We start from the raw sequence: 24983 nt of genomic DNA, 5'->3' as shown, positions 1-24983 counted from the left end.
AAAACTCTACAGCAATGTGTATATTAAATGCCCATCCTCGGTTTCTTCTTCTGCAAAATGGTGATAATAAAACCGACTCTGCCTCAGAGTGGCTGGGTTGATTGAGATGAGGCAGTCCCCCCGACCCTGTGCTTTACCCAGTGCTTCACAAGGTTAGTAACTAGCAGGGGCCATCTGTCCAGCCTGGTCTCCTGTGTGCAGGGCTACCCCCAGAAGTGGGTAAAGGTCACTCATTAAGTCTGCCTCTGCTCTTTCCTCCTTCATGCATCCAAATCAGCTCAGGCAGAGTCTAGTTAATATGCTTAATAATATCAGCACACATCAGAGATGGGCTTGCAAGACTTACTATTTATTCCCTAGAAGACTGTAAGACACAGAAAGCAGACTGCCTGGGTTCAAATCCCGGCTGCACTTTTATTACCCAGGACAGTTTTAGGGAGAAGGGGAGTGACTTGATTTCTGTTCTCACTACAGGGATTAACTTCTGTCCTACTTTACAGAGTTGCTGTGAGATGTCATGAATTCATAAATTTGAGGTTCAGAGTCTGTGTAAACCTTTGTCATTGAAATTGATACATGTATATACCAAGAAACTCAAAGTGTTGCCACCTGGGCTCAGTGGTAGATCAGGTGCTTTCTGTTCCTCAGGGTCCTGGGTTCACTCCCCAGGGGTGGAAAAATTGTTGCCAGTTAAACTGTGACCTTCATCAGCAGGAACTGAAATCACATACTTATTCAGATATGAGAAACAAAAGGCGTATTTTAAAATAGATCAAATACAGCATTGTTATTACTAGAGGCTGGACAGGAACAGGCTAGTATTTTGTGCCTTAGGATTCAAATCCCAGGACTGCATTTATTCCTTGGGTAACTTTATGCAAGATATTTAACCTCTGTGCCTCAGTTTCCTTCGCCTGCAGAAGAACAGTAAATGCCCAGCACCCAAGACAGTTGGGCAATTAAATATGTGAGCGCTCCGAGTACCTGGCACATAGTAGCACTGTGATTGCTATTATTTGGAACACAGTTATTGTTTCCAGGTCGGAGGTTGGCTAATGGAGAGGACACACCTGCTGGGCTTCAGGAAGAGGGAACCTGGGCTGCGCCTCCGCCCCCGCCCAAAGTCAGCCAAGTCTGAGACCCGCGCCCCGCCCCCGCCTGGCCCCGCCCCGCCTCGCCCCGGTCTGCCTGGCCCTCACAGGTCTCGCGCACTTCCGGGGCCGGCGGTTGGTCGGGCGAAACTATCTGCTACGTTACGTAGGGGGAGTTAAAAGTCTGCGCGTCCGTATTTTTTTTCAGTCTCTAATTTTTTCAGGCCCAGGTTTTGGTCTTATTGTAGCATTTAAATCTTCTCTCCTCACGCTCGGACTCCCAGCAGGGTGCCCAGCCCGCTGAGGAGAAGGTCCTGGCGTCTTGGCGCGGCGCCCTCCCCTTCTTGACCCGGAGCCTGTGGGAGAGGACGACGGCCGGCGTGGGGGAGGAGGCGGCCCTAGCGCCATTTTGTGGGAACGTAGAGGTAGTTGGGCTGCTCTCGGATCCCTCGCTGCTTCAGTTTCGGTGTCGCGCTTCCTAGCAGCGGCCTAGCGGGTGAGTCGCGGACGCTTCTCACTGTGGATCCCACGGGTGTCTCGCCTCCCGCGTTGGGGGCGACCTGAGGTGGGCCCAGAGGCCCGGTAAGGGAGCCGCGGAGCCAGGCCTACCTCGCCCTGCCCGAGCGGGCTCGCGCGGCAGCGTCGTTAGGGCCTGGCGCGGGCGGCTGCGGGCGCCGGAGCGGGGATGCCCGGCCCGCGGTGCCGAGCAGCCGCAGGCAGCAGGTCGGCCTGCGCCGGGGCCCGGGCCACGCTTGTGCCTGCGGCACCTCGCGCCAGGGGACAGTCGGTGCCCGCTCGGGCCTGGTGCCCCTGCGTCGCCGCCCGGGGCCGCGCTGGGAACTCCTCCCTCGGCTACACGCACTGGCTTCTGGGAGGCGGCGGCCCACTTCACGGAGGACCTGTCGCCGCTGTCCTAGCGGCTCAAGTTTGGAGAGCCGCCCCAAAATTAGGAACAGAGAGGGACCGTCCCCCTGTTGGCGTCCCCTGGCCCCCTGCCCCTCCATCTCAAGGCTCGGCTTGTGCCCTGCCTTCTTAGGAAGTCTGCCTTGATCCGCACTCGTACGAGCCCCGGCCAAGTTCAAGTTCTCCCGCGCCTTCAGGGTTATTTACTTTCACGGTTGTAATAAAATAACTACTTGTTTACTTTCTTCCCCTTGCTTACTCCCGCCTTTGTAACCAGTGTGCCACGTGGGGACCCAGTTACAGTTTCAGCGCCCGACGCCTAGTAAGCTCTTACTAAATGGGCACCGAATGAATGAACTGTTGAGGGAGGCATCAAAATTTTAATAGGAAAGCAACATCCTTGCCTTCGCCGCGGTTTTCGGGGATAGCCAATAGGTGTGGGAATTAAAAGAGCAAGAGTTTCTTCTGGAAGTCCGAACAGTAACGGGATGGTGTTGTCAGCTAACTAATTGCTTTGACGGGACTGTTGCTCATTCGCTCTCTCTTTTCCTTTTAAGAGAAGTAAGAAAAGATGTCTGAATATATTCGGGTAACGGAAGATGAGAATGATGAGCCCATTGAAATACCATCAGAAGATGATGGGACAGTGCTGCTGTCCACAGTTACAGCCCAGTTTCCAGGGGCATGTGGGCTGCGCTACAGGAATCCAGTGACCCAGTGTATGAGAGGTGTTCGCCTAGTAGAAGGAATTCTGCATGCCCCTGATGCTGGTTGGGGAAACCTGGTATACGTTGTCAACTATCCCAAAGGTTTGTTACTTTTTGGTTTTGCAACATTGCTGATGCTTAGTTGGGTTTGTGTCTTGTCCCTAGTGTTAGATGATGACCTCTTTTCATGGAAGAACATCTCTTATAACCCAAGTAAATATACACATACTTCACTGTTAGACTAGTTTCGAACACCACAAGTCTAAATTAGTGCAAATTGGAAATTACAGAACTTTGTTTTCCCAGAGAAAACTATGTATTTAATCAATTATCTGAATAAGCATTGCTAAGTTAATGCCATATCTAGGGACTTTCTAATGTCTTGCAGTTTTGAATTGATTCTTCTAAAGTGCCCCGGTATTTTGGTTTGATTATTGTCTTTCCATCATTCATATATCTTATCTGGCTTATTCCCTTCTCCTCCCCCCCTTAAAATGTACATCAACTGTAGTAATCCAAATCTTGAATTAGTGCAGTCCCATTTTTGAGCTTCTGGTCTTATTCTCGCAGCTGGTTATCACTGACATTATAAATCTAAGAAAAGGGCCATGGGGGTGGGTTTGTGGCTCAGCGGTAGAGCGCTTGCCTAGCATATGCAAGGCCTTGGGTTTGATCTTCAGCACCACATAAAACTAAATAAAAGTACTGTGTCCAACTACAACTAAAAAATATTAAAAAGTGGGGGGAACCATGAGTATTAAGAAGCATACCAAGAACATTTAGCAGTATGAATTTATGCTAGTTGATAAATACGTATGTTATTGCAGACTGGATGCCTTGGTGCACTCCAGTAGTCCCATCTGCCCAGGAGGCTGAGTCAGGAGGATCACAAATTCCAGTCCAGCCTTGGCAACTTAGCCAAACTCTGTCTCAAAATAAAAAAGGCTGAGAATGTGGCCATTGATAGAGTACCCCAGGTTTAATCTCTGTTGCCACACAAAAAAATCACAATATTGTAACAAAGTAGTTCACCAAACTTGGTCACTATACAAGACATTGACTTATGTTTGATGGTGTAAACTAAGTTTTTTCAGGAGGCTGTTTCTTGAACTATTGACTATAGATTTAATATGTGTCCAAATTTCATTTAAAGCTAGGCAAGATGGTGCACGCTTCTAATCCTACCTACTCGGGGTGCTGAGGTGGAGGATCGAAAGTTTGAGGTCAGCTTCAGCAACTTAGGAAGGCCCTAAGTAACTTGGCAAGATCCTGTCTCAAAATTTAAAAAAAGAGCTGGAGGTGTCACTCAGTGTTAGAACATTTGTCTAGCTTGTGTGAGGCTCTTGAGTTCAGTCCCTAGTACCCAGCCTCAAAAAAATCACTTAGTTCTCCCCTTCCAAATAACCCAAGGCTTTTAATAATAACCTCTGGTTTTCTTATTATGAAATTGATGCGTATTGTTGGATGTTTGGAAAAGACGAAAATTAAAATTGTCCTTAAATTCACATATGGAGATTAAAGTTAAATTAGTATGTAGCCTTTAAATATGCATTAGGCATTTCAATAATTAAGGAAATATATTTAGCCAAAAATTAAGTTTTTATGGTTTTTGTGAGGGAAAACCTACCATTGATTATAGTCTTGAGATATTACAAAACCTGAATTTGGGAATTCCTGAATGTGCCTTCATTCTGTGAGAGCTGACATTACTCCTTGCCATCTTTTCATTGTCTTGTTGTTCTTAGAATCTTCTTTTAGCTTCTCATTTCTAGACATAAGGGGTAGTATGTTTTTAAAGGAGAGCTAAGTGAAATTTTCTAAAAGGTGTCTACTAATTTTATTTAGATAACAAAAGGAAAATGGATGAGACAGATGCTTCATCGGCAGTGAAAGTGAAAAGAGCAGTCCAAAAAACATCTGATTTAATAGTATTGGGTCTCCCGTGGAAAACAACCGAACAGGACCTGAAAGAATATTTTAGTACCTTTGGAGAAGTTCTTATGGTGCAGGTAAAAATTTACTTCATTTAGCAGTTTTCTTTACCAGTGAATGAGCATGTAGCAATCTTACTACTTTAGTGGCACTGTTCCTTTGTTACAAGAGTTTTAATGTTTGTTAGGAAGTGTATGTACATAGGGATGCTCACAAAGAAATTTGGCTTTATGCTTATGCATTGCATTTGATATTATAAAAATGAAGCTAGCTGGACTAGGTGGCACACACCTGTAATCCCAGTGGCTTGGGAGCCTGAGACAGGAGGATCACAAGTTCAGAGCCAGCCTTAGCAAAAGTGAGGCACTAAGCAACTCAGTGAAACCCTGTCTCTAAATAAAATACAAAATAGGGCTGAGGATGTGACTCAGTGATTGAGTGCCCCGGGTTCCATCCCTAGTATCAAAAATAAATAAGTAAATAAATAAACCAACTGAAAAAATTCTGTTGGTAAAGACTTAAGGGAAATAGGTGACAGACATTTAGTTTGTTGTGTATATATTGATGAGAAATGTTTGCTTTTCCCATTTGATTAGTTAAGATTTATAACCAAATCTAATTTATATTTGCACTCATTCTAAAACATTGTTGTAATTTTATTGTGTAAATGAGTTTTGCTGTACTATTAACATAATCTGGATTCCCTCCTATTGGTTTTACCTGAAGACTAACTTGATTTAAATCTATCTCATTTGATTAAATCATTTAAATTCTCTGTCAGAGAACTCTGATTTGGGGGTATGAGCATTGTGTTAAAGTAAATATCAATTGTCTTTTCAGGTCAAGAAAGATATTAAAACTGGTCATTCAAAAGGGTTTGGCTTTGTACGATTTACGGAATATGAAACCCAGGTGAAAGTAATGTCACAGCGACATATGATAGACGGACGATGGTGTGACTGTAAACTCCCCAATTCTAAGGTACTTCACTTTTTCCCCTGGGAATTTTGCTGATCAACTTCCTTAGAAGACACTAACATAAAACATTAAGTACACTTGGAAAAGGTCATGGCTGGGGCTAGGGGTGTAGCTCAGTGGTAGAGCATATGCTTACCATGCATGAGGCCCTGGGTTCAGTTGCAGGGTGTGTTTGTGAATTGATCTTTTTTTTTTTGTTGAAGTCTTTGAACCTTAATGCATGCTGAATATTTTATGTTGCCTTGAAATATTTAATCTGTTATTCTTCCAAACTAAAAATTTATTTGTTTTGATTTTTTTTTTTTTTTTTTGGTGGTGTTGGGGAATCAAACCCAAGATCTTAGCATGCTAGGCAAGTGTTCTGCCACTGAGCTAAACCCTACCCCAACCCAAATATTATTATTATTATTTCTGTCAGGTTTCTTACAGTATGCATTCAAGCATGAAGTCAATCAGAATACATTAATCCTGTTATAAAGGCATATGGGAGCATCTGTGCCAGGATACTCATTGATCATCATAAATACAAGTATACTTTAATAATGTAAAACTGTATTCTTGCCGGGCGCAATGGTGTATGCCTATAATCCCAGTAGCTCAAAAAGCTGAGGCAAGAGGATTGCAGGTTTGAAGCCAGCCTCAGCAACTTGGTGAGGCCCTAAACAATTTGGTGAGACCCTGTCTCAAAAATAAAAATGGACTGCAGATGTGGCTTGGTGGTTAGGCACTCTTGGGTTCAATCCTGGTACCAAAAAAAAAAAAGAAGAAAAAACTTTATTCTTCATTAAAGGCTTACAAGATAGAGAAGTACTGATGTAAGAAGTAGTATGCCTACCCTTTAATGATTTACCTGTTGTACAAGGCAACATCCCTACCCTAATGCTCTTTGCATTGCTTATAAAATATTTCTGATGTTTTTCTTTCCTTTTGATTTTACCAGCAAAGCCCGGATGAGCCTTTGAGAAGCAGAAAGGTGTTTGTTGGGCGCTGTACGGAGGACATGACTGCTGATGAGCTGCAGCAGTTCTTCTGTCAGTATGGAGAAGTGGTAGATGTCTTCATTCCCAAACCATTCAGGGCTTTTGCCTTTGTTACATTTGCAGATGATCAGGTATTTTTCTTCTTACTAATTTCTCCCAGCTAATTAGGCATTTTCTCTTGAATTTTTTTCATTCAGCTAAGTTTTTGACTTTCTAAGGGGTGGGGTACATAGGCCTAGATATTAAGGAGATACTCTATATATTTTTTAGAATGTGGTCTTCAGAAATGTTATGTATCCTTTTTTTTTTTAAGTTGTAGATGGACCACAGTATCTTTATTTTTATGTGGTGCTGAGGATCAAACCCAGGGCCTCACACCTGCAAGGCAAGTGCTGTACCACTGAGCTATAGCCCCAGCCCTGTTATGTATATATAAAAATATATAAATATATATTTTTTAGTTTGACACAATACTTTATTTCATTTATTTATTTATTTTATGTGATGCTAAGGATCGAACCCAGGGCCTCACAGGTGCTAGGTGAGCGCTCTACCATTGAGCTGTACCCCCAGGACCTGTTATGTATCTTTTGAAAAAAGTTACCACTGTTATTTTTACTAAAGCTGAAAGGCTATGTTGAAGGTTTCGGTGAAATGAGTATTTATTACTTATTTTTCCTCCAGTTCAGATAAATTATGCTTAAAATCTAGTTTTTTATTGCTATTTTGAGGTATGAGTCAGTGGTTTAATCTCCTTTGTTTATATCCTTTATTTTTTGTAGGTTGCCCAGTCTCTTTGTGGAGAGGACTTGATCATTAAAGGAATCAGCGTGCATATATCCAATGCTGAACCTAAGCACAATAGCAATAGGCAGTTAGAGAGAAGTGGAAGATTTGGTGGTAATCCAGGTGGCTTTGGGAATCAGGGTGGGTTTGGTAACAGTAGAGGGGGTGGAGCTGGCTTGGGAAACAATCAGGGTAGTAACATGGGTGGAGGGATGAACTTTGGTGCTTTTAGCATTAATCCAGCAATGATGGCAGCAGCCCAGGCAGCGCTGCAGAGCAGTTGGGGTATGATGGGCATGTTAGCCAGTCAGCAGAACCAATCAGGCCCATCAGGTAATAACCAAAGCCAGGGCAACATGCAGAGAGAGCCAAATCAAGCTTTTGGCTCTGGAAATAATTCCTATAGTGGTTCTAATTCTGGTGCTGCAATTGGTTGGGGATCAGCATCAAATGCAGGGTCAGGTAGTGGTTTCAATGGAGGCTTTGGCTCAAGCATGGATTCTAAATCTTCTGGCTGGGGAATGTAGACAGTGGGTTATGGTTGGTTAGTTAGAATGGTGGGAATTCAAATTTTTCTAAACTCATGGTAAGTATATTGTAAAATACATATGTACTAAGAATTTTCAAAATTGGTTTGTTCAGTGTGGAGTATATTCAGCAGTATTTTTGACATTTTTCTTTAGAAAAAGAGGAAGAGCTAAAGGAATTTTATAAGTTTTGTTACATAAAGGGTTGAAATATTGAGTGGCTGAAAGTGAATTGCTGTTTGCCTGATTGGTAAACCAACACACTACAATTGATATCAAAAGGTTTCTCCTGTAATGTTTTATCCCTGGACTTGTTAAGTGAATTCTTTGCATGTTCAAAGTGGAAACCATTGATTAGAACTACATTCTTTTCTCCTTTTTTAATTTGAACCCCACCATATGGATTTTTTCCTTAGGAAAATCTCCTTTTGGGAGATCATGGTGTCACAGTGTTTGGTTCTTTTGGTTTTGTTTTTTAACACTTGTCTCCTCTCATATACAAAAGTACAATATGAAGCCTTCATTTAATCTCTGCAGTTCATCTCATTTCAAATGTTTATGGAAGAAGCACTTCATTGAAAGTAGTGCTGTAAATATTCTGCCATAGGAATGCTTCTGTCTACATGCTTTCTCATTCAAGAATTCGTCATCACGCTGCACAGGCTGCGTCTTTGACGGTGGGTGTCCCATTTTTATCCGCTACTCTTTATTTCATGGAGTCGTATCAACGCTGTGAACGCAAGGCTGTGATTTGGAACCAGAAAGCTGTTTGAACTTTTGAAACCTTGTGTGGGATTGATGGTGGTGCCGAGGCATGAAAGGCTAGTATGAGCGAGGAAAGGAGAGAGCGCGTGCAGAGACTTGGTGGTGCATAATGGATATTTTTTAACTTGGCGAGATGTGTCTCTCAATCCTGTGGCTTTGGTGAGAGAGTGTGCAGAGAGCAATGATAGCAAATAATGTACGAATGTTTTTTGCATTCAAAGGACATCCACATCTGTTGGAAGACTTTAAGTGAGTTTTGTTCTTAGATAACCCACGTTAGTTGAATGTGTTAAGTGAAATGATACTTGTACTTCCCCTGCCCCTTTGTCAACTGCTGTGAATGCTGTATGGTGTGTGTTCTCCTCTGTTACTGATATGTAAGTGTGGTAATGTGAACTGAAGCTGATGGGTTGAGAACATGGACTGAGCTTGTGGTGTGCTTTGCAGGAGTACTTGGAAGCAGAGTTCACCAGTGAGCTCAGGTGTCTCAAAGAAGGGTGGAAGTTCTAATGTCTGTTAGCTACCCATAAGAATGCTGTTTGCTGCAGTTCTGTGTCCTGTGCTTGGATGCTTTTTATAAGAGTTGTCAATGTTGGAAATTCTTAAATAAAACTGATTTAAATAATATGTGTCTTTGTTTTGCAGCCCTGAATGCAAAGAATTCATAGCAGTTAATTCCCCTTTTTTGACCCTTTTGAGATGGAACTTTCATAAAGTTTCTTGGCAGTAGTTTATTTTGCTTCAAATAAACTTATTTGAAAAGTTGTCTCAAGTCAAATGGATTCATCACCTGTCATGCATTGACACCTGATACCCAGACTTAATTGCTATTTGTTCTTGCATTGTCCAAAGTGAAAAGTTTTTCTTTTTTCTTTTTTCTTTTTTTAATCTAGTTTTTAATAAGTCTGGGTGACCGCACCTAAAATGGTAAGCAGTACCCTCCAGCTTTTTCTTAGTGCCTCTGTGCATTTGGGTGATGTTCTATTTACATGGCCTGTATAAATCTCCATTGGGAAATAATGCCTTCTAAAAATATTCTTGTTTGGGAGAGTGGGCAAAACATTATTTTCAAATGCTTTGTAGCAAAGCCTATCAATTGAAAAGAAAGTATCAGTACCTTTCTGTTTGGGATTTGAAAAGTGGAATTAATTGCAATAGGGATAAAGTAGAAGAAACCACAAATTACCTTGTGCCTGAAATCCATTAAGAAGCCTGATAGCTTTAAGAACCAGTAGGGTGGGTTGTCTGTCTGTGGAAGTGTTAAGTGAAGTGGGCTTTGCCCTCCAAGGGAGGGAAGTATAATAATGTTGAATAAACTCGCTTACAGAACTCAGATTAGACTCTCACAATGCATTGTTAAGAATGTAAAAGCAATAATATATATTGATTCTTTATTGTACTTTTATGTAAATGCTAATCCTGTGAGAATTAAGGATCTCGTTTTCTAACTGGAAGAATGTGACAGTTTTTGTGTTGGTAGTTTACTTGATGCCCTTACCTACTTAGATTACCATAAATAGGTTTGTCATTTTGCAAGTTGAGTGTTTTAAACATTTATAAATGAAATCATCCTTTAGACTGTGATTGCCACATTTGTTTTGTTATGCAGTTTCCTCTGTAAAAGGATCTTGAGTTGTTTTAATTTTTTTCTGCATCTGAATCTGCATGATTTCCAAACCCTGTACCATCTGAATTTTGCATTTTAGCACTTGCACTATTACTCAGCAGCAGTAACATGGTAACACTTAAAATGGTATTCGGGGACCTCCAAAGACTAAACTGACAAGCCTTCAAGGAGCCCAGGGGTAAGTTAACTTATCGATGGCATGGTTTTAATACCTTATTTACACTTGTTAAAGCTAGTTGCTGGTCATAGAAGGCTTTCAATGTTGAGTAGCCTTTTATTTAACATGTTTATGATACTACATAGTGGGTAGTTATTCTACCCTTAAAAAAAAAAATTAAAGTTTAGAAGTACTTAAACTATTTGGCAAAGATTTGTTTTTAAAAGTCTTATTTGGTCATCTAAATGCATTCATTCTAAAAATTTATTTGAACCACAGTTGAATAAAAATTTTATTGTCACCACAGTTTAGTGTCTGGAGTCTTACTGGAAAAACATGATTTCTTTTTCCTATGTGACAAAGATGCTGGAAAGTTACCTTTAAAAAGTGATTATCAAGAAATTACACTTTATATGCACAAGAGAAATTAGATATCTAAAGTCAGTGAATTTTCATATAATGTTAACTAACTAAATTGAAAAACTTAATTAAATATTTACTATTAAATTTTTTAGGGAAGAAGGCTGGGGATGTTCCTCCAGCAGAGCATTTGCCTCACATGCATGAAGCTCTGGGTTCAGTCCCCAGCAGTGCAAAATAAATAAATAAATAAAAAGTTTTAGGGATAGCCAACTAAAATCAAATTAAATTTTAAGGCTAAATCAGCACCTGTATTTCCATAATAGGAACAGTAAGTTGTTACACAGTAATTCAGTTGTGTCTGATAATTAGAATTTTTATTATTACACACAGGAGAGTATCTCTGAGTTGAATAATAGGACTGTCTACTCAGCTCTGGTAGAATTTGTCTATTGTTAAGCTTACCTGTGCCCGAGAATTTTGTGTTCAGTTAAGGAAAAGGGAAAAAAAAAAACAACTTCAGATTTATCTATAATATGACCACTTGTTTCTAGTACATTTCATTTTGTGGAAATACCAGATTTGATTTAGACAGTATTCTGAAGTTGAACATTATTTAGGTTATTTCCAATTGCTAGGAACATCTTATCTACCTGGGGAAAAAATGATTTTTCAAAGTTGCTCCCCTAAAACCCATACTCCTATAATATATAAAGCACTCTTTGAGATCAGTAAGAACAAGTGGGAAATAGACAAGCAATTTGCAGAAATGCAAACAACTAGTATGAAAAGGTGGGCTTTGTAAATAAATGCATCTTAAGCAGTGAGTTATATTGGGGTGGTGAAGGTGAATGTCGTAATACTGTGATGGCTTATGTCCCCTTCAATCAACAAGTAAGGGTGGCATTATACTATTAAATGGATTAGTACCTGTAACAGTGTCACCTGGAGTTAGTTTGGGTTATTTTGTGTGTGGGGTGGAGGTGGTAGCTGCTATGTCACATTACTGCTAAGATCTTTTACAGGGTTCTAAAAATGACTCATTTACTGATTGAACACATGCAAATTAAAAATTATTAATTATGTTCTCAATCCAGGGAATATAGTTAATGACTTTCGTGTACACCCCATACTGACCTGCTTCCCCACAATTAACAGAACCCCAAGACACTAATCCCCCTACAAACCAAGTCTCTGTCTTGTTGTCTAGAAATACTAGTGCCCCACCACTGTCACCTCTGCAGCTATCCTTGCCTCCAGTTTCTAAGCCTGCACAAAGCATGTTATCAGTTACCCTTCCCCCTGGATACTGCTTTTCATAGGCAGCAGTACATTTTTGATGGTCAGCAATTGGTATGTCGACAAACATTAGATTTCTAGCAAGAAAACCCCTTTGGGTTAATCCCCAACCAGACGCTGTTCCAATGTCATTTGTCCTCATCAAAAATTCAGCTTCTTTTCCTGGCAGACAAATAGGCATGATGTTGCTATTGATTACAACTTTGTTCTTCAATTTAATCAGTGCTATGTCATTGTCGAAACCAGCCTCATGAGTGTAACCTTCATGTATAAAACCAGCCTCAGCCCAGGCTTTTGTGTAGTTATGCGATAGTCTATTCAGGATGCCCATTCGAATGTCCAGGGAAGATACCTCTTCTTTTTGCCCATATATGGCGTGAGCAGCTGTTAGAATCCAGTTGTCATATAAAAGTGCACCTGCTGCTGTAGTTTGACCTAGTAACAGGACTTGCCAGGGGAAATCACCAGGCTGTGCCCTTTGCCCTCCATATATACGACCTCTTGTAGTCCGGGCTGATAGTCCACACACTGGGGAAGAAGCAGTGAGAGAGACTTTGTAAAAATCCAGTGGGGCTTTTTTCAAGTTTTTACCACTTTTGGTGGTGTGTGTGTTTAATGTCAGCCAAAAATTAGGTCCTACAAGTAGGAGTGTTTCCTTACATAGGTGCGTAAGACTATTCTAAAATAGCACAATTCAAAGTTGTAAATACTTTTGGTATTTCTTAGTTCCTCAGGAAATGTGAGTGAAATTTAAATTTTGGAAATAAAATATTTTTTTTTTTTTACTAAAAGAATTTGGTCTATAAGATTTGGGGAGCTGTGTGCAGTGCACATGCCTAGAATCTCAGCAACTCAGGGGATCCAAGACTAGCCTGAGCAGCTTCACCCCGTCTCAGAAAATAAAAAGGGCTGGGATGTGTCTCAATGGGAAAGTGCCCCAGGTTCCATCCCAGTACCATCCAGGACCCTTCAGGTCAGAAATTATTGTTTGTGGTCTGGTTGATTCTTCCAAACACTGAATCTTACTGTGTCCTTATTGCAGATTAATTATGCTCATTAATGTAGCATATGTTTCCCGTTATGGCAGTATACTTGTATTAAACTCACAAACGTTGTGTCGGCCAAATATAGGTTTAAAAAAAACAATTTAAGCCAAATAACAGAGGGGTAATGAATATATTATTACCTTTCAGATTTTTTTTTAAAAAAATCATTCTCAACTATTATTGTTAGAGCCAATTCTGGTTAAAAAAAAAAGCACTATTAAAAAGCAAATTGCATTAATGTTTAAAAACCTAGATGTCATTGAAAACAATTGCTTAGGGAAATAATGAAGTTATTAGCTTTGGGTTTTAATAGCATTTTTACAGAGAAGAAAAGTAACAACAGAAGAACTCGTGTTTATAAATGTATAAATGGTTCAAGATAATTTAAAAAATCATTTAATTTTTTATGCTTGCCTAGTTATAAGGTCAAAAATAATCAAATGACTGATGCAGTCAGCACTGCACAACCTCTCTGTGTGGAAGGAGGATAATGAGAACAGATTATTTGGAAATAATAACTTGGTCTAAGAGCCAAGTGCTAAAGTTCCATTTCTGCCTACCACAGCTAAAGCACTTCTTATTGTCTCCCACCCAGTTCTCCTTTCCGTCAATTACAAATCTTGTATAAATGTGTCCATTACCAGGCTCACAGACTGGGAGTGATTTTTCTCCTTTGGAGCTCGTCCAGAATCCATCAGCCTCACACACATATTTACCTGCAAATCATTGGAAAAGCAAAAATGTTTAACTGCATGTATAAGTTGGTTGTCATTTGCTTGAATACCCCCTTGAAAAATGTTGATTCTTGAGCATCCGTGGGAGGTAGAGGTGTCTGACTAACCATTTTACATGATTTCATAAATAGGAGGTCTCTGCATTACCATGTTTGCTTGCAAAGTAGAAACCTTTTAGATGTGTAACTTGAATATGTATCAAGATCTCAAGTGCTTAATGATAACGTTTTGACTTGTTAAATTAAACCATTTGGAATATATTGTGTGTTTGTAGTAGTCATTTACTAGATAAGATCTGTTTTCAGATTCTTGCAAATTGACATTAAAGTCACTTTAGCTGTAATATTTCACTTAGCGGTGGGAGAAGTGCCTTTTAATCTTCTGTCTTCCTTAGCCAAAAATGTTGGTTAAAGTTTATTTCCAGAACATGAAAGCTTAAGTTCTAAATATCGCCACACCAACTTTGCAAACCTTTCTTACCATTATTCCTCTTCATTGTATAGAAGGTCTCTGTGCAGTGGTACTGAATCTCAGCTCTATAGGTGGTCACTTCAGGACCAGTGAGATATTCCACTCGGCCATTGGGCAGCTCCTCTGGAGGGCCACAGTCCACCACTAGTGAAGAAATATGGGAAAGGAGGGCTGGGGGTAGACTCCGTGGCAGGGCACTTGCCTTACAAGACCTGAGTTTCATCTCCAGAACCATAAAATTAGTGAAAAGTTCCGAAGACCACTAGCAGCTTATCTAGAAGGTGGGCTGGACCACATCATTTCCCCCTATGTGGTTGGTATTATGAATTTCATCTCTAGGAATTAGTGTGATCTCAAAGCATCACTCATGTCCAGATTCTAATTAGATGGCTGGGCCAGGAGAGGAGCAGGGCGGTGCCTTCCCTAAGGAAATACCTGGAGTTCCTTAGTTCTCATGAAACAAAGACTGGCCAGGTGCAGTGCACTCGGGTTATTAAGGAGGATTACAAACTGCAAACTGACAAGGCCCTAAGTAACTTAGCAAGGCCATGTCTCAAAAAGGTTTTGGGGTGTGGCACAGTGGTAGCCCTCCCCTGGGCTCGATCCCTGGTGCAGAAAGAAGACAAGGCTGCCGTGTAGCAGCACTCTGGGAGGAGGAGAGCAGCAGGCCTGGGTCAAGATAAGCCAATGAACCCAGGGCCTTCTCCTGGTCCTTTCCAACCAGAACTTTAGACCACCTGGAGTCTGAGCAAAATAGTTGTGTTGAGGGTCGTCATTTCATCCCTTGAGTGTGGACCAGAATTCACAGTGCTTAGGACATCACTAGCCAATTTGTGATACAAATGAGATGGAACGATTTTTGTCTGAAGTCCTGGTTCTCTCCACAGTAGACACGAGTTGTTGGTGTAGTTCTATTGGGGATATTAAAGCTGCACTTTGGCAACCTCATAGCTGTGGGCCTGACTCTGTGTCAAGTTCTCCACCTTCCTCCTCAATGTCACTACAGCTCTTGATAGGGCCAATCTGCCATGCTGTAGATGAGAAGATGGGGCTGGTGTTTTGCCACCTGGGCACAGCAAAAAGTGGCAGGATCAGGGTCAAACCCAGACCAGCTCTTTACTGTTTCTCATTGGTGGAGATGTATATTTATAAAAAGAAAAAACTTAAGTTTCTTGTTCCATAGAATTTGTTCTATGAAAACCTTTGCAAAAAATACACACACAAAAAAAAGGTGTACAGACTTAAATCTACACATGACAATAGCAAAACTCTGGCAACAGAAATTGGATAAAGTAAAAGCACTGAAGTGGTTGGGGCTGTACACAGATCCAGGAGTAGGCCTCTTAAAGTCAGGCAGATGAGGGAAGGTGTCCCACCCAGGAGGAAGCAGAGTGCCATCATTTGGTTCAAGGCCATCATAATGAAATGCATATTCATAACAGGAGATAAAGAATGAAGGAATAGGGCTGGGCTGGGGCTCAGAGGTAGAGCGATCGCCTAGCCTGTGTAAGACAGTGGGTTTGATCCTCAGCACCACATTAAAATAAATATATTAAGAAAAAAAGAATGAATAGAGCCCCTCCACCCAATTTTTTTTGGGGGGAGGGCATTTCAGGGGATGAACTCAGCTTCGTTCAAGCCAGGCAAGTGCTCTTAACTGAGCTCCATCCTCCAGTATACCCCCCAAACTCAGTGGTAGTTTGGAGAGAGGTAAAAGATGCTTTTGCTGTATATTGTAAATTCCTTATTTTTTTTCAATTTACACGTTTGTATTTTTACAATTGAAATGCTATTTTTACGATTCATATGATTCTTAGTCTACAAAATGGTGCACCATTATCCCAGTTTGTGAGTGTGCATATGTGTGTTTATGTACATACATATGGACAGAATGACTCCAATCTCAACATGTGGCATCAAGTACATGTTCATACATGTGAGATATGTGTAACTGGAGGGATATACACCAAAATAATAACGGTGATTATACTCTCACTGGGTGGTGTGATGGGTTCTCAATGTCACTGTGTGTGTGTATAATGTATGCAAAGAGCACACTTTGACTTTTCCCTAGTAACCTCGTGCTGTTGGAGCCTCTAAGTGCCCACTGAGAAGGAGAAGCAAGTTTTGAATCAAAGCCCTGATATATGGGTAACCATTGTTTGGGGGGAGGGGCAGAGAAGTGACAGAAGCAGTAAGGGTAGCAGCAGGTGAGGGAGTTGTCACCACACGGCCGTACAACCGCACTCTGGCATGGGTCGGTCCCAAGATCCATCTCTCTGACAGACTGCAGTGAATGATTTCAGAGGCAAAGCACCCTAAAGAGAAATTCAGACAGTAATTTCCTTGTTTACATCCTCTAGTCACCGAGAGCTGGGCCCCAAAGCAGTTCCTATTCCAGTGCTTCACGAAAGGGAGGTGGCAGCCACATGAACAGAACTCATGTGTGGTGGTACACGGGGGGCCTGGACTTGGTGCACACCCAGCTGCCTGGTGCATATGCACAAGCTACACAAAGCTCTGCTAGGCTAGGTCACCTGTTAGGTATCTCAACTCTAAACATGCATCGGTATTTCTGCTGCAGTGATTTATGTTTTTTTTTGCTTTCCACAGTAATCCAAAAACACATTAGAACTCATTAGTTCACCCTTCCTTTATATAAAGTGCCCGAGGTGTGTGGTCCAAAGCTTGGGAAAGGCTGGCATGATCAGATACAGAGCCCCTGTGTGTCTTTCTGACCTGAGGCCAGTAGATCAGCCAGAGGAAGGCTACTGAAATATTGTCATGAGCTTTGCATGTAATCAGCTTTCCCATCAGTGGGATTTAGAGGGAAAACTATTTTGACTTTCTGAAATAAAACCAAACAGTAAAATGAAAAAGGATGGCCGGCTGTGGTGGCGCATGCCTGTCATCCCAGCTACTAGGGAGGCTGAGGCAGGAGGATCACAAATTGGAGGTCAGCCTCAGCAACTTAGTGAGACACTGTCTCAAAAAAAAAAAAGGGCTGGGGATGTGGCTCAGTGGTAAAGTACCTCTGGTTCAACCCCAAGGATACCTCCACACACACACACAAACAAAGAGGGTGGCATTGGCAGAAGCTTTATGCTTCAGAAGACCTCAAGGTGTCTTTTTTTGTTTTGTTTTTTTAAATCAAGTGAGAAACTGACAAGTTTATAGTCAAGGAATTGTAGGAAAGAGCTCGCAGGGTGGGAATTTTTTTTTTTTTTTTTTTTTTTTTTTGGGTTTGACCCTCCACAGGACTGTGGGTTGCATCGCCAGCTATCATTTCAGTATTATTACTTTTTACCACTGGGATTCAGTGACAATTTTGAAGAACATAAAGAGGATGTGTTAATCTCTTACCTGTGCCCCTAAAGCAACATGCTAAGCATTTTTTAAAATTATACTCCCTCTCCCTTAACAGTGATCACTATTTATAACTTTGCAGAATATACTCTTTCCCAGCACTGTCTAATTTTTTGTGGGCCCAGAAGTTGTTCCATGGGAAGGTCATCCGTTGACCAGAGGGAGGACCTTGATTTAATATGCGGTGTTGCCGCAGAGCTCATGGAACAGTCTGGTGAGTGCCTCTTTCTGTCGTTTCAGCCACTTTATGAAGAGTTAGCTGCTGCAGCGAGCGAACAAAAGTTCCCCTTTTAATCATCAGCTCTCCAAGTAGCTTGTGGTAAGCGTTTGCCTGTCATGTGTGATGCCCGGGTTCCATCCCCAATCCCCCCCAATAAATGTAAAAATAAATAATTTTTAAGAAGGCAGGATTCCCAAGGACGAAACTCTCCCTGGCCGTCCCTGTGGTCTACAAGCGGATCTTCTTTTTACTGTTGAAGCACTGACCGCAGAGCTGCCCTGCCTCTTTCACACTCTTTCCGCTTTCTTTTCACGCATCTGTTCACACGTGTGTGCACATCTCGCCATAATTGTGACCCTGTGAGTATGGTTTGTAGTAACTCACTTGCAGAAGCTCATAGCCAGTCTCACAGAAGACAGAGATGCTGTCTTTGAGGATGTACTTGGTTTGCACAGGTGAAATGTGACCATTAGGTGGAGCCATCGGATCAGGACACGGCTGCGCTGTGCAGAGGAAAGCAGGCTTAGTGATTTTGATGTGGTCAGTAGCAGCCAAGTCTGAATTTAGCAATCTGAAGTTCTTGACTTATAAAGCAACCTTTATGATGCAAAGAAAGTCTCAAAAGCAAGATTAAACTCAGTGGCTTGCACAAATTAAGATCTGTTGCTTTGCCGGGCGAGGTGGCACACACCCATAATCTCAGCCACCTGGAGGCTGAGGCAGGAGGACCACAAACTTGAGGCAGCCTTGGCAGCTTAGCAAGACCCTCAGCAACTTACCAAGACCCCGCTCAAAATTTTTAAAAAACTAAATGGGGTGGGGATGTAGCTCGGTGATGAAGTACCCCTGGTTCAATCCCTGGTACCAGACACACAGACACACAAAGACAGACAGACAGACACAAAGTTATTTGCCTTTGCTTGGCACTCAGCCGTGGATAGGTAAGAAGGCCAGGTGTGCAGAAAGACAGTGCAGCCGCCACACCTGCAAGACCAGCCCAGCTCGGCCTCAGAACCACCTGGAAGGGCCTCTCCCAGCCCCTTCCCCAGGTCTGTCCTGCTGCCCTCCTTCCTCCCACAGCCAGGAGCATGACACATGCGACTTAAAATCAAGTGGGTTTAAGTCATAGCTCCTGGGGACGGGGGAGAAGTACTAGGACAGCACTTGGACAAGTGGTTGGAAAGAGCCAGCTGCAATCAGGCCTAATGACACCCCATAAGATGCCAGGGTGACACAGGGAGAACACCAGGGCTCCGAGATGGCCAGAGACCAAAGCCCCGGGGGACTTGGGGAGCCTCAAAAAGATCCAGATGGGGCTGGGGCTGGGGCTCCGTGGCAGAGCGCTTGCCCGGCATGTGTGAGGCACTGGGTTCAATTCTCAGCACCATCTATAAATAAACGAAATAAAGGCCCAATGACAACTAAAGAATATTAAAACAAACAAAAAACATTCACAACTTCTTAAAAAAAAAAAAAGATCCTGGGGAGCCTCAGCCTTCCGTGCTGGCACCCACCACAGTACTCAAGCCCTGGGGAGACAGCCCTCCACCAGCCCCAAGCCCCTGCTTGCTCTCACCCCCAGGTTTCAGGCCATAGCCTGTGGCCCCACTTCTCCCTGAGGCTCTTCCCTCCAGCGACCTGCTAAACTGCTAGAGCAACTGGGTTCACCCCACCCAGCCAGGGTCCTGAGGTGGCTCTCATCACACAGGCCCAAAGCCTTCCCCCAGGGAACCAATCTCCAGGGATAGCCTTGGCGACCCCTTGGGGGCCCAGGGCTTCTAACTTTGAGGGTCTGTCATGAGGAAGAGCTGCTAGCACTGGGCACATGTCGTATTCCTGTAATCCCAGTGGTTTGGGAGGTTGAGGCAGGAGGATTACAAGTTTGAGGCCAGCCTCAGCAATTTAGCAAGGCCCTGAGCAACTTATTGAGACTCTGTCTCAAAATTTAAAAAATGAATTAAAAAAAATGGCTGGGGATGTGGCTCAAGCAGTAGCGCGCTTGCCTGGTATGCATGTGGCCCGGGTTCGATCCTCAGCACCACACACAAACAAAGATGTTGTGTCCGCCGAAAACTAAAAAATAAATTAGATTCCCTCTCTCTTTAAAAAAAAAAAAGGTGCTGGAAGGGCCCAGAGGGCAGAATCAAGGCCAGGGCAGCCCCTGCAGACAGAGGTCGTGGGTCCTGCTGACCCCCTGCGCTGTAGTTCTAGCCCAAACCCTCTGCAGCCCACACCTCACCCCCTACAGCTCCACACCCTGAATGGTGGCACCTTTGGGCTGGTGCTGACATGTCCCCTTTCCTGGGCCCAGATACCCTGCCACCCACTGGGTCCTCCATTGCTGTCTTGGGGGTCTCCTGTTCCAGGGCACCTTCCCTAGCATCCAGCCCCCACCTGGGCCAGGTCCCTCCTCTGGACTCTCACCATGCCCAGACCTTGGCTCTGAGGCTGTGCCTGCCACGGGAGGCTGGTTATGTTACTGTCCCCACTGGACAGTTCCATGTTTCATGTCTCTGGAAGGGAATGTGGGTGAGGGGGCCAGTGGGTGGGTGGAAGGACGTGTTGGGGGATGGGAGGGCGGGGGAGGAAGGCACCAGTGGAAGGCCCTTGCTTCTGAGGCCACCCACTGGTCTTCCTGGCTGGGCCTGGCCTGGGAAGAGCTCTGCTCTCCATGGCTCCCTGACACACGGAAGAGAGAGGAGAGGCTCTGAGCTTCCTGCCTGTTGGGACCCCGGCTCACCTGTGCTTGTGTAGTGGATCTTCCAGCCTGTGTGGGTCCCTGACTTGTCAGTGACAAAGAGGATGGTCACGTTGTTGCTCTTTGTCTCAATTCTGGGGGGCAATGTCTTCCCACAAAAAGGGCCATATTCCTCCTGGTCTGTCTGAATCTGAAAAAGGAGGAGCTCTGAAGTCCCAGGACCTGCTGCCGGGCTCCTGCCGGGGTGAGGGAGCAAGCTCTCGCTCAGGGGAGCTGGTTGGGGCATGTGGCCCGTCCCCCCCCAGCCGGCTGGCCTGGACGGAGGTGAACAGGAGCTGGGCTGCGGGCTGTGCTGAGGGCAGCGGCGCTGAGGGGGACCCCAGGGTCGGGGCTCAGGCCATACCGTGAGGGAGTCGTAGGGGCACTGGGCCTCGGGGTGGGCCTCCACGTCGAAGGACTCCACGAAGTCCAGGGTGACGCTGAAGCCCTCCTCCAGGCGGATGCCGTAGGAGCAGCTGGAGAGCTTGGGGTAGGGCCCCGGGTACTCGGGGCTGCTCAGCTCCCCAGACGGGCGGCGCAAGACCTGGCCCCAGCACAGGGCTGGGAAGAGGAGGAGAGCGGTGGGGTGGCTGTGCGCCCCCTGCCCGCCCTCTGCTGGGACAGCAGGGTGGGTTGCTTCTGAAGAGCAGGGCATGAGGACAGGGATGTGACCAGGACATCTGTGTCCCTGAGTCTGGTCAGGCCTGCACACAGCTGGCCCGAGGCGCTAGAGGAAACGAAACACCCCACCCGGAAGGCTGAGGGGGCCTTTGGGAGAGGGCCCCCGCCTATAGGCCGCCTGCGTCTGCTGCACCAGGGACAGAAGCCTGCAAGGGCCCCACTCCCGGCCCTAGAGGGTGGGCGTCCTCAGCCAGGGTCTCAAAGCTGGAGGTGGAGGGCATGGGGGGAGGGAGGTTCTGCCAGAACAAGAGGCACCCAAACACGGACGCAGGGAGCCTCCCCTCGGTCCCTAGGAATCCAAAAAGGGGAAAAGGAGGCAGGAGGGGACTTCCTGCTCCTTAGAATTCCCCACGCCCACCCCAGCAATTCCCAAGTGCACCCACCAGGTGGCTCCCACCCACACCTGCAAGACCAGCCCAGCCAGGTCTCAGAACCTCCTGGAAGGGCCTCTCCCGGCCCCTCCCCAGGTCTGTCCTGCTGCCCTCCTTCCTCCCACAGCTGAGGACCCTGCTCAGCACCGGCGTGGGCCAGGCTCCATCTACAGGGGGCAGGGGTCTGCCTCCCAGCCCCTGTCCCAGGGTGGGGTGCTGCATTGGGGCAGAGGCTTGTGAGAAGCGGGGTCCCTGCTTCCATGGGGCTGCTCCCTACAGAGCAGAGGGAATAGCCTTGTGTGGGGGGCACCAGCCCAACCCCTCTGTGAGCACCTCCCGGGCTCAATGCACCTCAGGTCAGGCTCCCTTGGAGCAGAACAGGACCCTGAGGGGCTCCCCAATAGGAGCAAGCCCCAGGATGCTGGGAGCTCAGTCTCTGAGGATGCAGTGGGGAGTCAGAGCGCTCAGTCCCTGTGTGAGCTTAGGCTAGCCCCTGCTCCTCTCTGGGCCTCAGTGCCCAACTCCAAAGTAGGGGGCTGCAGTAAGCCCTCTGGCAAAGGAGTCTGTGGCCCACGGAAGGGCTCCCACCAGGCTGGGCTTCATCGGGCTCTGTGGAGGGCAGGGACCTAGAGAAGAGGGCCAGGACACACACCACCCACCTCCCTGGACCCTTCACCCAGAGACACACAGCAGCGGTGGAGGGAGAGCCAGGTTTATTCTCAGGCCTTGGGGGCGTGAGCTGGGCGCTGTGGGCAGCAGCAACCAGAGCTGCAGCCCTTGGGCTGGGCAGGAGGAGCCAAGGAGGGTCAGAGGCTCTGCTCTGGAAAAGAGATCGAGAGGGGACAGCGAGCGGGGAGGCAGGGTCAGAGCCAGCTCCCAAATGCACTGACCATGCAGCACTTGGCAGGGGTACAGCAGAACCAGGGTCTGGGCCATGGAGACCAAAGGGGGCCAGGAACAGGTGGCTGTGGGACATGCCCTGACCCCCACTCTGAAGTTGGTGGAGGGAGGGGACCCAGGTATGCCAGACTTGGCCAGAGGAGCAAGGCCTAAGACCCCCATCTCCCCTCTCTGGGAGCTGGGAGCAGCTGCCCAGGAAGGGAAGGTGGCTGTGCCAGGGACTCTCAGAGCCCAGTGGGGCCAGGAGCACAGTGAGGACAGGGCACATGCTAAGGAGCTGAAGAGGGACGACCGGGCCAAGGCTCTGGGGGGAGTGGGTGTGGGTGGGCAGAGAGGAGGAAGGAGGTCCCTGCCAAGGCTCCCCAGAGCCGGTAGTCAGCGACGGCCCTGAGGGCTGGGGGCCTTGGGCAGGGTGGGCTCACCTGAGCAGGTGCGCTTGTCCTGGTGGAGGACGTAGCCGGCGCGGCAGGAGCAATAGAAGCCACCCAGATGGTTGTGGCAGTGGTGGTCACAGGCGGACTCCTCTCCCGGGGGCTCTCGGCACTCATCAACGTCTGGGGGAGAGGTGGGCCAGGCAGGGGCTCAGGAGGGATGGAAGTGGGACGAGCTTGGGCCTGGCCTGGGGCTCGGGGGACAGCGAGCTCAGTGGCTGACCTAAGAGGAGCCTTGGGTGCTGCGCCCAGCCTTTCAGTCCCAGCTGTAAATAGCACCTTTTTGAAACCAGTGAGGGCTGCACGCGCCCATGTCTGCCCAGTAGCGAGGGAACGCTCAGCGGCAGGATCAGTGAGGCGCCACCAAACCCTGGCCTTCTGAACACAGAGAGGTCATACAGCTGGTCCCTGCAGGGCCAGAAGCTGAAGTCTAGTGTCCACGTAAAGCCCACGCACAGCCGGGCCCCTGCGGTGGGCCTCGTTTTCCCACCTGTGCTTGGTCAGGAGCAAGTGAGGGCTCAGTCCGCAGAACTGAGATTTGCATTGCGGATGGTGTCAGCTGGAAGGGGAGATGGGAGGCTGCGGGCAGGGGCAGGGTTGGCTGGCTCAGAACCCCACAGCTGTGGACAGGCCACCTCAGGACCCTCCTCTCCCTCACCCTCAGCAGCATAGAAGGCCTCGAACCCCGTGAAAGGCTTCTCGTTGGAGTAGTCGGAGCAGAAGGTGACGTCCAGGCTGGGGCCCAGGGAGTAGAAGGTGTCGTTGCCCGGCGCCTGCTCCGTGTCCGTGCTCTCCTGTCCGCACAGCGTGGCCAGCACCTTGGTCCCCGAGCTCAGCTGTGGGGGCAGGGGTCACAGGGAGGGGAGAGAAGACCCAGGCCTGCCCTCCCTGCTGGCCAAGGCCAGACCCTGTCCCCAGGTGTCCCCCCAGCCCACAAGAGGGTCTTGAACTTGCCCCCTTCCCACAAGAGACCCCCAGTCTACACCCAACTGCACCTTGACGAAGTCGTACTCGCAGCGGAAGGAGGGCTCCAGGTGGAAGTGGGTGAAGTAGAGGCGCAGGCGGTAGCCAGGAGGCGCCCTCAGGGCCCAGCGCCATTCCTGGTGATTGCCATACTCCCTCGGGAAGCCAGGGGACGTCAGGCGCCCGAACACAGGCTCAGGCCACGTGGGGCCCATGGGGACGGCTGCTGAGCCCCCACCCAGCAGGCCCAGGAGGACCAGCAGCCTGCAGGCTGAGCCGGGGCTTGGCGTCCACCTTGGTGGCCTGGGGGCTCCCACCCACCTCATGGTGTGCCTCCGGTGGCCTGCGCACCACAGCCTGCCCCTCTCACCTTTGGTCTGTTTGCCCAGCACCTGGCCCTGCCCCCAGCCGTCCGCCCCAGGATTCCGGGAATGCACACCAGGACTCCTGCCTGTCCCGGGTCCCTGGCTAGAAGGTCAGGTGGCTCCAGGAGACCAACCTGGGCAACCACAGCCTGGGGACAAATCCCGGCCCTGCCCTTCACCCGTGGCATGTGACCTGGTGACCTGCGAGGTGGGCTTCCATGACGTGGACTTGAGGGGAGGCCGAGGAGCAGAGGTGGCTGCTGCCTCACCCCTCTCCAGGGCACCCTGAGCTGGGAGGGGAGAAGCCAGGAGCGCCCGTGGGTGGGAGCCTGGGCAAGGTGGGAGCGAAGGTCCTGCAGACACTGCCAGGTCTGCAGGGGAGTCAGGATCAGGGCACCAGGCCTTCTAGAAAGTAGCCATCCCTCATCCCTACCCCAGCCACAGGAGTGAAATGGAGGGTCCCAGCCCTAGCTGAGGGCAAGTGGGATGTTGAGACCCCCAGTTCCCTCACTGCTGAGCTCCTAGAATCCGGCAGCCACACAACATGATATTTAAATCTATCTATCTATCTATCTATTGGTGGTAC

General features: G+C 46.6%; 2 protein-coding genes across 4 annotated transcripts; one reads left to right on the top strand and one right to left on the bottom strand.

The window, feature by feature from the left end:
* The first annotated feature begins 1277 nt into the window (after positions 1 to 1277).
* On the top strand, positions 1278 to 14150 carry Tardbp (TAR DNA binding protein). 3 transcript variants are annotated; one of them, XM_076861309.2, is made up of 7 exons: positions 1278 to 1587; positions 2552 to 2803; positions 4547 to 4710; positions 5474 to 5614; positions 6552 to 6722; positions 7374 to 7500; positions 8512 to 14150. In XM_076861309.2, the coding sequence occupies exons 2-7, from the start codon at positions 2566 to 2568 to the stop codon at positions 8577 to 8579; spliced, it is 909 nt and encodes a 302-aa protein (XP_076717424.1). In that variant the 5' UTR covers positions 1278 to 1587; positions 2552 to 2565; the 3' UTR covers positions 8580 to 14150. The 3 variants fall into 3 exon arrangements, with proteins under 3 accessions (XP_076717424.1, XP_076717423.1, XP_076717422.1); XM_076861308.2 differs by having other exon boundaries at positions 1281 to 1587; positions 2557 to 2803; positions 7374 to 8518; XM_076861307.2 differs by having other exon boundaries at positions 1284 to 1587; positions 7374 to 8518.
* Masp2 (MBL associated serine protease 2) lies at positions 11880 to 24358 on the bottom strand. The gene is made up of 10 exons (XM_076862665.2): positions 24065 to 24358; positions 23728 to 23905; positions 23061 to 23192; positions 21051 to 21247; positions 20690 to 20837; positions 18334 to 18452; positions 16603 to 16681; positions 14373 to 14507; positions 13800 to 13874; positions 11880 to 12640 (listed from the first exon to the last, which is right to left on the bottom strand). The coding sequence occupies exons 1-10, from the start codon at positions 24356 to 24358 to the stop codon at positions 11880 to 11882; spliced, it is 2118 nt and encodes a 705-aa protein (XP_076718780.2).
* Between the last annotated feature and the right edge of the window lie 625 nt (positions 24359 to 24983).

This window comes from Callospermophilus lateralis, chromosome 7 (genome assembly GCF_048772815.1).
Source record: "Callospermophilus lateralis isolate mCalLat2 chromosome 7, mCalLat2.hap1, whole genome shotgun sequence".
NCBI classification, from domain to species: domain Eukaryota; kingdom Metazoa; phylum Chordata; class Mammalia; order Rodentia; family Sciuridae; genus Callospermophilus; species Callospermophilus lateralis.
The sequence above is the reverse complement of the archived record's forward strand: the minus strand, read 5'-3'. Positions and strand labels throughout refer to the sequence as shown.

Bases quoted from the DNA above. Each gene is read 5' to 3' on its own strand.
- Tardbp (XM_076861308.2), top strand. From the start codon at position 2,566: ATGTCTGAATATATTCGGGTAACGGAAGATGAGAATGATGAGCCCATT. The intron at 2,804-4,546 runs GTTTGTTACTTT...AATTTTATTTAG, and splicing joins CGTTGTCAACTATCCCAAAG to ATAACAAAAGGAAAATGGAT. The intron at 4,711-5,473 runs GTAAAAATTTAC...TTGTCTTTTCAG, and splicing joins GAGAAGTTCTTATGGTGCAG to GTCAAGAAAGATATTAAAAC.
- Masp2 (XM_076862665.2), bottom strand. From the start codon at position 24,358: ATGAGGTGGGTGGGAGCCCCCAGGCCACCAAGGTGGACGCCAAGCCCC. The intron at 18,453-20,689 runs GTGAGCCGGGGT...TCCTCTGCACAG, and splicing joins GATCCACTACACAAGCACAG to CGCAGCCGTGTCCTGATCCG. The intron at 16,682-18,333 runs GTGAGTTACTAC...ATTTCTCTTTAG, and splicing joins CTGGCTATGAGCTTCTGCAA to GGTGCTTTGCCTCTGAAATC.